At 39.1% G+C, this 12728-nt stretch overlaps 1 protein-coding gene across 9 annotated transcripts in view; it reads right to left on the bottom strand.

Annotated features, from left to right (window-relative positions):
- The window catches only part of syne2b (spectrin repeat containing, nuclear envelope 2b), a 218823-nt gene that overhangs the window by 187658 nt on the left and 18437 nt on the right, over positions 1-12728 (bottom strand). For 8 of the 9 annotated variants that reach the window (XM_037538458.1, XM_037538456.1, XM_037538459.1 and 5 more), the window contains exons 3-8: positions 9745-9806; positions 7758-7853; positions 5851-5928; positions 5629-5721; positions 2962-3158; positions 255-454 (exon numbers count right to left, since the gene is read on the bottom strand). In XM_037538458.1, the coding sequence (XP_037394355.1) occupies positions 255-454; positions 2962-3158; positions 5629-5721; positions 5851-5928; positions 7758-7853; positions 9745-9806 (726 nt within the window). Of the gene's footprint in view, positions 1-254; positions 455-2961; positions 3159-5628; positions 5722-5850; positions 5929-7757; positions 7854-9744; positions 9807-10849; positions 10916-12728 lie in introns of those variants that run through there. The other variant, XM_037538455.1, reaches the window with a different exon arrangement.

The raw sequence follows: 12728 nt of genomic DNA on the forward strand, positions 1-12728 counted from the left end.
CGTTACAGCGTGTCAAAATGTTTATTTATGAGCTTCTTCTATTTTAGTCATCTCCCTGTAAAGCACTTTGTGAAGTTAAAAGGTGTTAAAAATAATTATCATTATTATAATCACCAATTACCATTTTTATAATTAAAGAATAAATATCATTATAATTAATAAATAAGTATCATCATAGTAATTGTTAAAATATTATTTATTATTTATTATTATTATTACTACTATTATTATTTTACACAGACACACTCACTGACCTGCTGGGTCCAGTAATCGTGGGATATGCAGTTCTCTCTCAGCGATGCGGAACGCCTCCTCCAGGTTCTGCCTGTTGGTTCTGCTTCTGGCTTTGGACAAGTCAACCAGATCCGGCCTCAGAGCGTAGAGAATGGCCAAGAAGACCACACCACTCCTCCAACTGGCTTTAAAGTCCTTCACATTCAGTGTACAGCCAGCCCTGATACAGGGAGCACGAGTGAGGTGAAGTAATAATAATAATAATTCATTTTTATTTACTGATTCTTAGTGACTTGAAACCTGTAAATTTGTTCAGGGGGAGCTTATTATATTCATTTCTTATATTTATCTGCTACCAGATTGTTTGTTGAAATCAGAAATTCCAGACTTTTGAAAAGTAATGCTACACCAATAAGAGTCCTTGGGCAAGACTCCTAACACCACCTTGGCCTACCTGTGTAAAATGATCACAATGTAAGTCACTCTGGTTAAGAGCATCAGCCAAATGCCATGAACATAAATGTAAATGTAAAAAAAAAATTGGGTTATATTGAGTGTAGCTGTAAAGTAAGTGTACTTGGATAATGAGTGTAGTTGTAGAGTGAGTGTAGTTATAGAGTGAGTGTAGTTGGATAATGAGTGTAGTGATAGAGTGAGTGTAGTTGTAGAGTGAGTGTAGTTGTAGAGTGAGTGTAGTTATAGAGTGAGTGTAGCTGTAGAGTGAGTGTAGTTATAGAGTGAGTGTAGTTGTAGAGTGAGTGTAGTTATAGGGTGAGTGTAGTTGTAGAGTGAATGTAGTTGTAGAGTGAGTGTAGTTGTAGAGTGAGTGTAGTTATAGGGTGAGTGTAGTTATAGAGTGAGTGTAGTTGTAGAGTGAGTGTAGTGATAGAGTGAGTGTAGTTGTAGAGTGAGTGTAGTTGTAGAGTGAGTGTAGTTATAGGGTGAGTGTAGTTATAGAGTGAGTGTAGTTGTAGAGTGAGTGTAGTGATAGAGTGAGTGTAGTGATAGAGTGAGTGTAGTTATAGGGTGAGTGTAGTTGTAGTGTGAGTGTAGTTATAGGGTGAGTGTAGTTGTAGAGTGAGTGTAGTTATAGGGTGAGTGTAGTTGTAGAGTGAGTGTAGTTATAGGGTGAGTGTAGTTAAAGAGTGAGTGTAGTTATAGGGTGAGTGTAGTTGTAGAGTGAGTGTAGTTAAAGAGTGAGTGTAGTTATAGGGTGAGTGTAGTTATAGGGTGAGTGTAGTTATAGAGTGAGTGTAGTTGTAGAGTGAGTGTAGTGATAGAGTGAGTGTAGTTATAGAGTGAGTGTAGTTATAGGGTGAGTGTAGTTATAGGGTGAGTGTAGTTATAGGGTGAGTGTAGTTATAGAGTGAGTGTAGTTATAGAGTGAGTGTAGTTGTAGAGTGAGTGTAGTTATAGGGTGAGTGTAGTTATAGAGTGAGTGTAGTTATAGGGTGAGTGTAGTTATAGAGTGAGTGTAGCTGTAGAGTGAGTGTAGTTATAGAGTGAGTGTAGTTATAGAGTGAGTGTAGTTGTAGAGTGAGTGTAGTTATAGGGTGAGTGTAGTTATAGAGTGAGTGTAGCTGTAGAGTGAGTGTAGTTATAGGGTGAGTGTAGTTATAGAGTGAGTGTAGTTGTAGAGTGAGTGTAGCTGTAGAGTGAGTGTAGTTATAGGGTGAGTGTAGTTGTAGAGTGAGTGTAGTTATAGAGTGAGTGTAGCTGTAGAGTGAGTGTAGTTATAGAGTGAGTGTAGTTGTAGAGTGAGTGTAGTTATAGGGTGAGTGTAGTTATAGAGTGAGTGTAGTTATAGAGTGAGTGTAGTTGTAGAGTGAGTGTAGTTATAGAGTGAGTGTAGTTGTAGAGTGAGTGTAGTTATAGGGTGAGTGTAGTTATAGAGTGAGTGTAGTTATAGGGTGAGTGTAGTTATAGGGTGAGTGTAGTTATAGAGTGAGTGTAGTTATAGGGTGAGTGTAGCTGTAGAATGAGTGTAGTTATAGGGTGAGTGTAGTGATAGGGTGAGTGTAGTTATAGAGTGAGTGTAGTTATAGTGTGAGTGTAGTTATAGGGTGAGTGTAGTTATAGAGTGAGTGTAGTTATAGGGTGAGTGTAGTTGTAGAGTGAGTGTAGTTATAGAGTGAGTGTAGTTATAGAGTGAGTGTAGTCATAGGGTGAGTGTAGTTATAGGGTGAGTGTAGCTGTAGAGTGAGTGTAGTTATAGGGTGAGTGTAGTTATAGAGTGAGTGTAGTTATAGAGTGAGTGTAGTTATAGAGTGAGTGTAGTTGTAGAGTGAGTGTAGTTATAGAGTGAGTGTAGTCATAGGGTGAGTGTAGTTATAGGGTGAGTGTAGTTATAGAGTGAGTGTAGTTATAGAGTGAGTGTAGTCATAGGGTGAGTGTAGTTATAGGGTGAGTGTAGCTGTAGAGTGAGTGTAGTGATAGAGTGAGTGTAGTTATAGGGTGAGTGTAGTTATAGAGTGAGTGTAGTTATAGAGTGAGTGTAGTTGTAGAGTGAGTGTAGTTATAGAGTGAGTGTAGTCATAGAGTGAGTGTAGTTGTAGAGTGAGTGTAGTTATAGGGTGAGTGTAGCGATAGGGTGAGTGTAGTTATAGAGTGAGTGTAGTTATAGAGTGAGTGTAGTTGTAGAGTGAGTGTAGTTATAGAGTGAGTGTAGTTATAGGGTGAGTGTAGTTTAGAGGCTTCTAGTCATGTAAAGGGCAGTTGTTCACTCACTTGTGGCACTGCTCTCTGACCCACAGCAGCAGAGCTTTCTTGGCAGAGATGCGGAAGCGTGTGTGTAGCGGTGAGCCGCGGGGTGGCACCGGGCTGCTACGGGCACTGCTGCTGGTCGAACGAGTGTCCAGACTGGCCAGTGACTCCAGAGAGGACTGCCGAGAACTGAAGGACAATGTACTGGCCAGCTCTTCTATCTGAACATGGAACAAGAACACAGTGAACCACAAGAACATGTCGCATCAAAGAATTTTAACCCTGACACGTATTTCAACCACAAAGTTAAATGTTCATAATGTTTTAGAGACTTATGTTTTAGAACCTTATACAAAAGGGTTCTATATAGCACCAAATAAAGGATCTTTAACTAAATGTCATTTTTTGTGCTATACAGAACCGTTTTTTAAAAAGTTATTTAAACAACCATATACAACATATTTACCATCATCAAGAACCATGCAAGGAGCCATTAAAATATTCAAATGGTTCTTTAGGTTGTCACCATTCTAGATATAACCATTTACTTCCCTAAAGAACCTATGAAGAACCAGCTTTATGATGCAAAGCACCTCATTGAACTCGGCTTAACTCAGTCTACACTGACTCACTCACTCACTCCTGTTTAGCAGGCTGAAGATTCTCCACAAGGGGGAGCATTTAACTGGTTCTTAGTCCTTTTTATGCGCAATTTAGCATGACAAGCTGCCTACCCTTGAAAATGCGATGGTTCTTCAAGCGTTCCTTAGTAAAGGGAATCGTTCTATTTAGAAGTTCTGTATAGAACCATTTCATGCTTAAATGGTTCTTTGCATAATTAAATGGTTCATCCAATTGATGGACAATGTACTGTATATGGTTCTATATAGAACCTTTGTGAAAAGGGTTCTTTATAGCACTAGATATGGTTCTTCTAAGTTTACAACCTTGATATTGAGTCCAGAGAGCAGAAATAATAAATCAAACTTTACATTTTGTTGCTGTTGCATCAAGTTGCACCTGTGCTTGTACGTGTATCCGACCCTGAGTGACCCTGTTTGAAAGGTGTACAAACTTATTCCTGGTCTTCTTGTAAATATGACTACATGAAATTATAATTAATGTTTGAGGAGTTCCTCCTTCTTCTTTCCGCTATCAGTGACCTCATTCTCAGTGGCACTCATTTAAGAGAAAAGCTGTTATATTATGTTCTAATTTGTTACATCCTTGTCTTTTCCTGTATTAGCCATTTTAATTGGCTGGAGCCTGTGGAAATATAGAGTTATCATCACTTTGCTGCACTATTTCAATGTGATTACACAGTGATTAATTGGATTGTTAGTTACATAATGAACTGCATTTACAATCGACTGAGATTGTGTGTTGAAAGTTTTGAGTATTTGTCAAAACATTACCAAAACATAAAGGATGATTTCTTGTGTAAAACAAGACAAAGTAACTTTTTCTTCAAATTCAAATCATAATAAAATATCTCCTCTTCTTGTAACGAACACAAATGCTATATGGAAAGAAAGTACAGAATCTGCACTTCTTTCCAGTTATTGCAATATTGTTACTGTTATTCAGTGGTGGGTGGTAACTGAGTAAATGTAATTAGTTTCTGTACTTTATTTTTTTCGTGTATCTGTACTTTACTTAAGTATTTCCATTTTGGGCGACTTTTTACTTTCACTCCACTACATTTTAAAATCAAATATCTCACTTTTTACTCCGCTACATTAGGAGAAATCTGTCATTTCTTTTGGTTTATGTGTGCATAAAAAATAACGTTGAAGTGAAAGAAGCCAGAGCACCAATCAGGGCCCAGCGGTCACTTTGTTTAGAGCTGGTTTTGACCTGTTGGTCATACCGACCCAGTGCAGCACGCGGTTCAACGTCAGCGCAGCAGCATAAAACTTTGGGAGCAGGTACGTCACCTAAGTGATGGAACTAACCTAACTTTGTGTAAATAGACCACAATATAGAAATATGTCCACATATCACATGTGCAGTCGTGACTGTCATGTGTCTTTTTTTCATATACAAACACTTTCATTCTATACTAAATTAGTTTCAGTTAGTTTATGTTTATGAACAGAGGCCTACAGCTGCAATACAGTAAAGGAAAAATTATTTGTGATCCTGAGTTTAAAGCCAGTTTTTATTCAACTTAAACTTGGAACTAAGTTGTAAATAAATCTGAAACTGAAACTTTGCTTGTGTGTAAAAAGTGATTTCAGAGCCACTCGGTTCTCCCTGATGGAAACTGTTTACCTTCAGTGTTTTGTGCTTCTGATCATTTTAATAGACGTCAGCGTCACTAATTAATGACGTTCTATTAAAAGACTGGTTTACAAAGAGAGACGCTGGAGGACTTTCACCTGAAATGAGTTCATGAAGCCAGTCTGGTTATAAAAATGATAACAGGACATCAGAGCCAGAATTACTCTTTTAGTACTTTTACTTTATACTTAAGTACATTTGAAGGGAAATACTTTAGTACTTTTACTCAAGTTGAGGTCTAAAGGGAGGAACTTCTACTTTTACTGGAGGAATATTTTACCTTGGGGGTCTCTACTTTAACTCAACTACATGATTTGTGTACTTCGTCCACCACTGCTGTTATTCTAGGTGAGGTTGAGAAGGCCGTTGATTGTACAGTAGATTGATGATGATGGACAGTGGACTCACATGGAAGTGCATGATGATGGTCCATATCAGTCCCAGGATGATGGAGGGTTTGCCATCCATGATGTCAGAAACATTGATGTTGACCAGCTTGATCTGTAGGAGGACAAAGACTGAGACTAGTGCAAGAAATATCTTACATTACTATTCTAATGCTGCTGTCCAGGCCTGGACTATTAATCATTACTCATTCAGCAGAAAGTGAATGTTACAGGCATGTCTTACAGATTTCCTCTTGAGGAAGGCCAGGCCTTTCTCTATGTGTGCTCTGTGCTGGAACATCCCTTTGCCTTTCTCCCGACTCTGAAACAGACCCAAAACAAACAGTAAATACCTGGACAAGCATAGAAAACCCCCAGTGCAGATTACAAGACATCTTTTGGGACTCCTAAGAGAAGCAACTGTCTGGATACACAACAATTTGCAGTAAGTGCCTGCAGTGTAATGAGGTTAAACCAAGGGGTCGGCAACTCTGGAGCTGCATGCGGCTCTATTACTGCCCTGTTGTGGCTCCACAGCAGAATTAGATTTGTAGGTATAAATAAAATCCTCCTTTACAGTAAAATAAAGCTCTGCAGATCGTTCAACACAGTTTAACAGTAAATGGTCCTAAACGCTGGAGTTAATGTAGAACTGCTGATTCACCCTTTCACCCTGAAGTTTGGTGTGCAAACTGCTGGTCGCCATAGCAACACAGGCAGTAATCTAGTCTAGTTAGTAGCTAACGAAAAAGGCAAAGAGAAAGATTTAAGATGAACATCAATAATTTGGAGACAAGTGGGCTTCTTTGCATTTATAATCACACCAGCTGGGTTCCTGATCTGTTCAATCTGCAATGAGAAACTGTCCAACACTAAAAAGTCACAAAGCTGAAGTCGCTTCTCGCTCACCAGCTTCTTATTTGAATTTTTCCGTTCCACTTTAAATGGTGCAGCAGTTACATTCAGATGCCTCAGGCACCATTTAAGGTGGAATGGAAAGATTCAAGCAAAAAGCTTGAGAACAAAAATCTGACTTTTACAAGAAAGCTGTTCTCATTCTTAAGGAAAAGGTTCCTGCCAGAGATGCGAGAAAAGCATCTATAGCTGAACTGAAGCTTAAAGCAGAGCAAAGAAAGCCTGCATTTCTGTTTATATTATATATTTTATTCTACAATTGTCCATCAGCACATACTGAGACATAGTAACAGCCCAGATGGTAAAATGGACATAAAATACACTCACTGGCCACTTTATTAGGTACACCTTGCTAGCAAAAGTTTGGACCCCCTTTTGCCTTCAGAACTGCTTTAATGCTTCGTGGCAGACTTTCAACAAGGTGTTGGAAACGTTCCTCAGAGATTCTGGTTGGTTATTTGAGTTCCTGTTGCCTTTCTATCATCTGGAACCAGTCTGCCCGTTCTCCTCTGACCTCTCACATCAACAAGGCATTTTCGTCATTACAACTGACCGCTCACTGGACATTTCCTCTTTTTCGGACCGTTCTCTGTAAACCCTAGAGATGGTTGTGTGTGAAAATCCCAGTAGATCAGCAGTTTCTGAAATACTCAGACCAGCCCGTCTGGCTCCAACAACCACGCCACGTTCAAAGTCCCTTAAATCCCCTTTCTTCCCCGCTCTGATGCTCGGTCTGCACTTCAGCAAGTCGTCTTGACCACCTCTACATGCCTAAATGCATTGAGTTCCAGCCGTGTGATTGGCTGATTAGCTATTTGTGTTAGTAAGCAACTGTACCTAATAAAGTGGCTGGTGAGTGTATAGTGTTAAACTTCGAATTCATTGAAGTGAATGTGTCAATAATAACAAGTTTAAGATATTAAGAAATAATCAGATATGAAACTTTCAGCATCTAGCAAAAGCCTTAGCAACCCAAATTTTACACATTCATGCTGCTACACAGGTGTTTACATGTAGAACTCAATCATACAATCATCTTCTGCTACACTGTAGCCTTTTCCATGAAACCGTCCAGTTCATACTAGTACAAGACATGCCTGCTCTTTAGAACGCACGGTCCATTTCTATTGGCTTATCTCAAAGGTCAGTGCATGACTGAACATCATAGCTCAGCACACTCCACCGTTTCAGTTCTTATTGAGTGAAAGTTGTTTTAGATGCAGGGAACAAGCTCACCATCCTCTGTCCACACATGACCTCCAGCAGGTCCAGCAGTCTAGTTCCATCTCTGAAATCGTTGAACAGGTCCAGCACGGTCACCGGAGGCCTCCGCTAAAACAGGCCGAAACACATTCAGTTAAATTAAACAAAATTAAAGTGCCAGAGAATTTTCTCCTCACTCCAAATAACATGTCATCAGTCAGCCGAGACATGCTTAGCAATTAAGGCTAACAAGAAATGGAAGCATGTATGTCGCCAAGTAGCGAATAATAATAATTAATAGCTCCAGTTTAACAGCCTTTAACAGCTTGCCTAATTATAAACAATAACAACGCAAAAGTGAATATATATTAGATCATCTGATACTTATTAGTGTAGTGCGGCACACTGATGACCAGTGGTACACAAATCATGTAGCTGAGTTAAAGTAGAGACACCCAAGGTAAAATATTACCTCCCTTTAGACCTCCACTTGAGTAAAAGTACTAAAGTATTTCCCTTCAAATGTACTTAAGTATAAAGTAAAAGTACTAAAAGAGTAATTCTGGGTCTGATCTGGTCCTGTTATCATTTTTATAACCAGACTGGCTTCATGAACTCATTTCAGGTGAAAGTCCTCCAGCGTCTCTCTTGGTAAACCAGTCTTTTAATAGAACGTCATTAATTAGTGACGCTGACGTCTATTAAAATGATCAGAAGCACAAAACACTGAAGGTAAACAGTTTCCATCAGGGAGAACCGAGTGGCTCTGAAATCACTTTTTACACACAAGCAAAGTTTCAGTTTCAGATTTATTTACAACTTAGTTCCAAGTTTAAGTTGAATAAAAACTGGCTTTAAACTCAGGATCACAGATGAGCTCCTTTACTATGTTGATCTGTAGGCGTCTGTTCATAAACATAAACCAGCCCAAACTCATTTACTATAAAATGAAATGGTGTTTGTAGAAATTCAGAAAAAAGCCGCGTCAGTCTCGACTGCATATGTGGACATATTTCTATATTGAGCTCTATTTACACAAAGTTAGGTTAGTTCATCATTTATGTTGAACAGACTCTCCCAAAGTTTTACGCTGCTGCGCTGACGTTGAACCGCGTGCTGCACTGGGTCGGTATGACCAACAGGTCAAAACCAGCTCTAAACAAAGTGACCGCTGGGCCCTGATTGGTGCTCTGGCTTTGCGCTTCTTTCGTTTTGACATGTTACGTTTTTATACACACAGAAACCAAAAGGAACCACAGATTTCTCAAAATGTAGGAGGAAAAAGTCGGATATTAGACTCTGAAATGTAGTGGAGTGAAAGGAAGATATTTGACTTTTGCTAGTCTTGTTGCATCATATTAGGATAAATCAATGAATTTTACTATAATCAACTTAGTTTTGTATTATTGACAGCAGTGATTCCAAAGCTTTGAATGGAAGCATAAATAATGCAGTATTTCTCTACTTGGATCAATGGAAAAACTCAGTTTGTGTGTATGTGTGTGTGTGTGTGTGGGGGGGGGGGGGGGGGTGTATGTGTGTGTGTGTGTGTGTGTGTGTCTAACTCCTGTTGCTGTCTATCTCTGGCCTTGCTGTCTTTTGGTAGGTTATATTTACTCCCTCCCCTCCCCCACTCCCCAGTGGCCAGCATGCAGGAATGCCCTTTACTTAGAGAGCAGTGCACAAACCTTTATACTCAATGCTGCATGACTGTTGTACTACTCAATAAAGAACACTTTTACTTTAATACGAGGACCTAAGGTCTATTTCCATCCAGACAGAGAATAAATATAGCCAAGAAACATGCAATGAGCTTTACATTCATAATTAACATTCTGTAGCAACTACTTAGACACTGTTAATAACATTGGCGACATGTAGCATTCGGAGTCTTGCCCAAGGACTCTTATTGGTATAGTCTGGTATGGCTGCCTGGGCAGCGAGTCAAACCCCTATCCACTACATAGAGAGCATTAACCAATTAAGTTTAGCTTACTGCACATTTAAAATTTGACCTCACCTTTGACAGCTGGGCATTCACCCAGTTAGTGAAGGTCCTCTTCTGAATCTGTTCCTGTTCCACTGTGGGAAAGAAAATACAAGCTTTAATTCAAAGAGCAGCAAAGAAAACAAAAATAATGTAAATTGGAATTCCCTACACTGGCATTCGGGATGGACTTGGATGGGAATAAACTCCACTGAATTGTCTATTTTAAACTGAATGGTACCGATTGAGAAAGTGTACATATCGCTAGTCATTCTGCACTTCATCACTTTCCACAATGGCTACTTTTCAAGAGGAAGAAAAATGTTTAGCTTATATTTCTGGCATTTGGCAGACGCTCTTACGCAGAATAACTTACTGTGATCATTTTACACAGGTAGGCAAAGGTAGTGTTAGGAGTCTTGCCTAAGGCCTCTTGGTACAGTGCAGGGTGCTTACCAAGGTGGGGAATCGAACCCCAGTCTACAGCATAAAAGGCAGAGGTGTTACACTAAACCAACCACCAATATAAATCAATGTAAATTAGCATACAAGGGTTTTATTTCAAGTCATTTTAGACCATTTCTGTTAGTCTGTTCATAATGATTTTTTGTAATAATGTAAGAGGCAGCTAACATTGATTAATGATGTAAAAAAATGTAAAATTACAAAAATTTAAATTTTGTTTGGAGAGCAATGACATGAAGGATATGAAGTCATAATATTATTTGCAGGTGTTAAAAGCCATAAAACATAATACAGTAATAATAATTCTGACTGATATCAAAAAAAAAAATATATATATATATATATATATATATATATAATTTTGTAATTAATGAGTGTTATTCTTACAAAATCAAAAATTATATATTTTTTATTTAAATGGACCATCAGAGTCTGTTGACCAATAGTTGAATATAAAATATGCATTATCTTCATGCAAACTGCCAGCTAATAATGAATGAAAGATTTCTTGAGTAAATGTAACTATCCTGGTGTGCATGGCATGCAATTCAAATCTAGTTAATAACTAACTACATAAGTTCTTGCTGTTTCCTCAAAATGTCTTCATCCATTTCTGTCAAAGTGCATTTACTCATTCATTCACATAAACACATAAATCAGACGTCAATATTACCATCATAAATTTCCGCAAAATCATTCAGGTCCTCAGCCATGTGCAGCGTCTCCGTCTTACTTTCATCACCAAAACCCTCTTCCTTTACAACCTCAGCCATGATCCACCTGCCTGTTTCCAGCCTTCTCACAAACCAGATCCTAGAAACCTCCTTCAGAAAGTTCCATTGTTTCCAACCTCAAGTCCAACTGGTTCTTCACGATCAGTCTTCTTCTAACAAAACCAGTACAAACCCTCGCTCTGCGCTCTTCTCTGAGAAAGCCCCACTCCCAACCCTAATGATGGCCTGCCACCTCTCTGACTCTGCCAAACTGAGAGGACTTTAAAAGCACCCTATCACTCTCCCGCTGCTATACATGATCACCCTGACTATGAATAAGACTATGTGGACGTTATCAGGGGACCTCAAGGAGGTGCCACTCATGACAGGCTGAGCCATGACGTGATAGTGCGAGTGGTTTAGCAGCAGACCAGACCCTCTTCTGGCAGCGGAAGAAGCCTCAACATTTCGAAATCAGTTCTTCAACCCTGGCACTGAATACTTATACACATATATGTATACAAAAATGGAAATACAAGGTTCTGCGATATATGAATGTGTGTGTGTGTGTGTGTGTGTGTGTGTGTGTGTGTGTGTGTGTGTGTGTGTGTGTGTTGGGCAATCCACTTGGCACTACTGACAGCCGTGCAAGACGTGGTAGATCATCAAAACCAGGTAAACAGTACACTCTTTGAAAAGATGGGTCTTCAAGAGTTCTTTAATAAAGAAAATGATTCTATATAGAACCATAAAAGAATCATTTGCAAGATTCAAAGCATTCTTCAGATTGATGGAGAATGTGTTGTGAATGGTTCAATATATAGAACATTTTTCAAAAGGGTTCTATACAGCATCAAAAAGGGTTCTTCTGTTGTGAAAAGCCTGACATTGTTACTTTAGAAGAACCCTTTTTGTGTTGTAGAACCATCCACTATCAAACTGAAGAACCATCTTTTTTAAGAGCACTTAAAGCTTTCATGAAAATGAGAATGCAACCAACTTCTAAGATGAATTCGCTTCTTATTTGCCAGCTTCTTGTTTGAATGTTCTCGTTCCACCTTAAATGGTGCATGGCGCATTTTCCGTTCCACCTTAAATGGCGCGTAGTGCAGTTCCCGTTCCACCTTAAATGGTGCAGTCACTTTCTGGTGGAACGGGAAAATTCGAACAAGAATCTGGCTAATAGGAAGCCAACTCCTTCTTATTGTGGTTTGGGGGGTTATTTTATTTTTATGTGTGTTAAGATTAGAAGTGATTCACTAATTGATGGACTCTATCAGTCCAGTCGGCTGAATAGCTCAATCAGTTATTAAAGAAATAAAAGCTACAGAGAGCAGTCCAAGCAGCCTAGGTTAATCTCTGTCTGGGGATTATATCAAAACAAATGTGGTGAAAATCAGTGGAGTAATAAGAAAGCTGTGGCCGATTTAATCCTGAGACTCATCGCCTCTAAATGCAAGTGAATTTGTTCACAAGCAGATCTTGACCTCTCCAACATGGCCGACAAACAGACGTATTGCCTCAAACAGAAAACCACAGACAACACTAGGTGTGTGTGTGTGTGTGTGTGTGTGTGTGTGTGTGTGTGTGTGTGTGTGTCAATGGTTGTTGCATGCTAACTGGCAAACTGGCAAAGGAAAGTAAAAACGACATAAGCACAGTATAACAGCCAGACTAGGTTACTCTATACTGAACGCAGCAAATCAAACATCACAAGTATGAATGAAATGTACATTGCGTTAAATAGCTGCTGAAACACTCTGAAGCCAGGACTGAGTCGATGCCTCGTTGCTCTAAGTGCTCTCTTGAGTTAATACCATACTGAAACGGCACTTAAGA

This window comes from Pygocentrus nattereri, chromosome 5 (genome assembly GCF_015220715.1).
Source record: "Pygocentrus nattereri isolate fPygNat1 chromosome 5, fPygNat1.pri, whole genome shotgun sequence".
NCBI classification, from domain to species: Eukaryota; Metazoa; Chordata; class Actinopteri; order Characiformes; family Serrasalmidae; genus Pygocentrus; species Pygocentrus nattereri.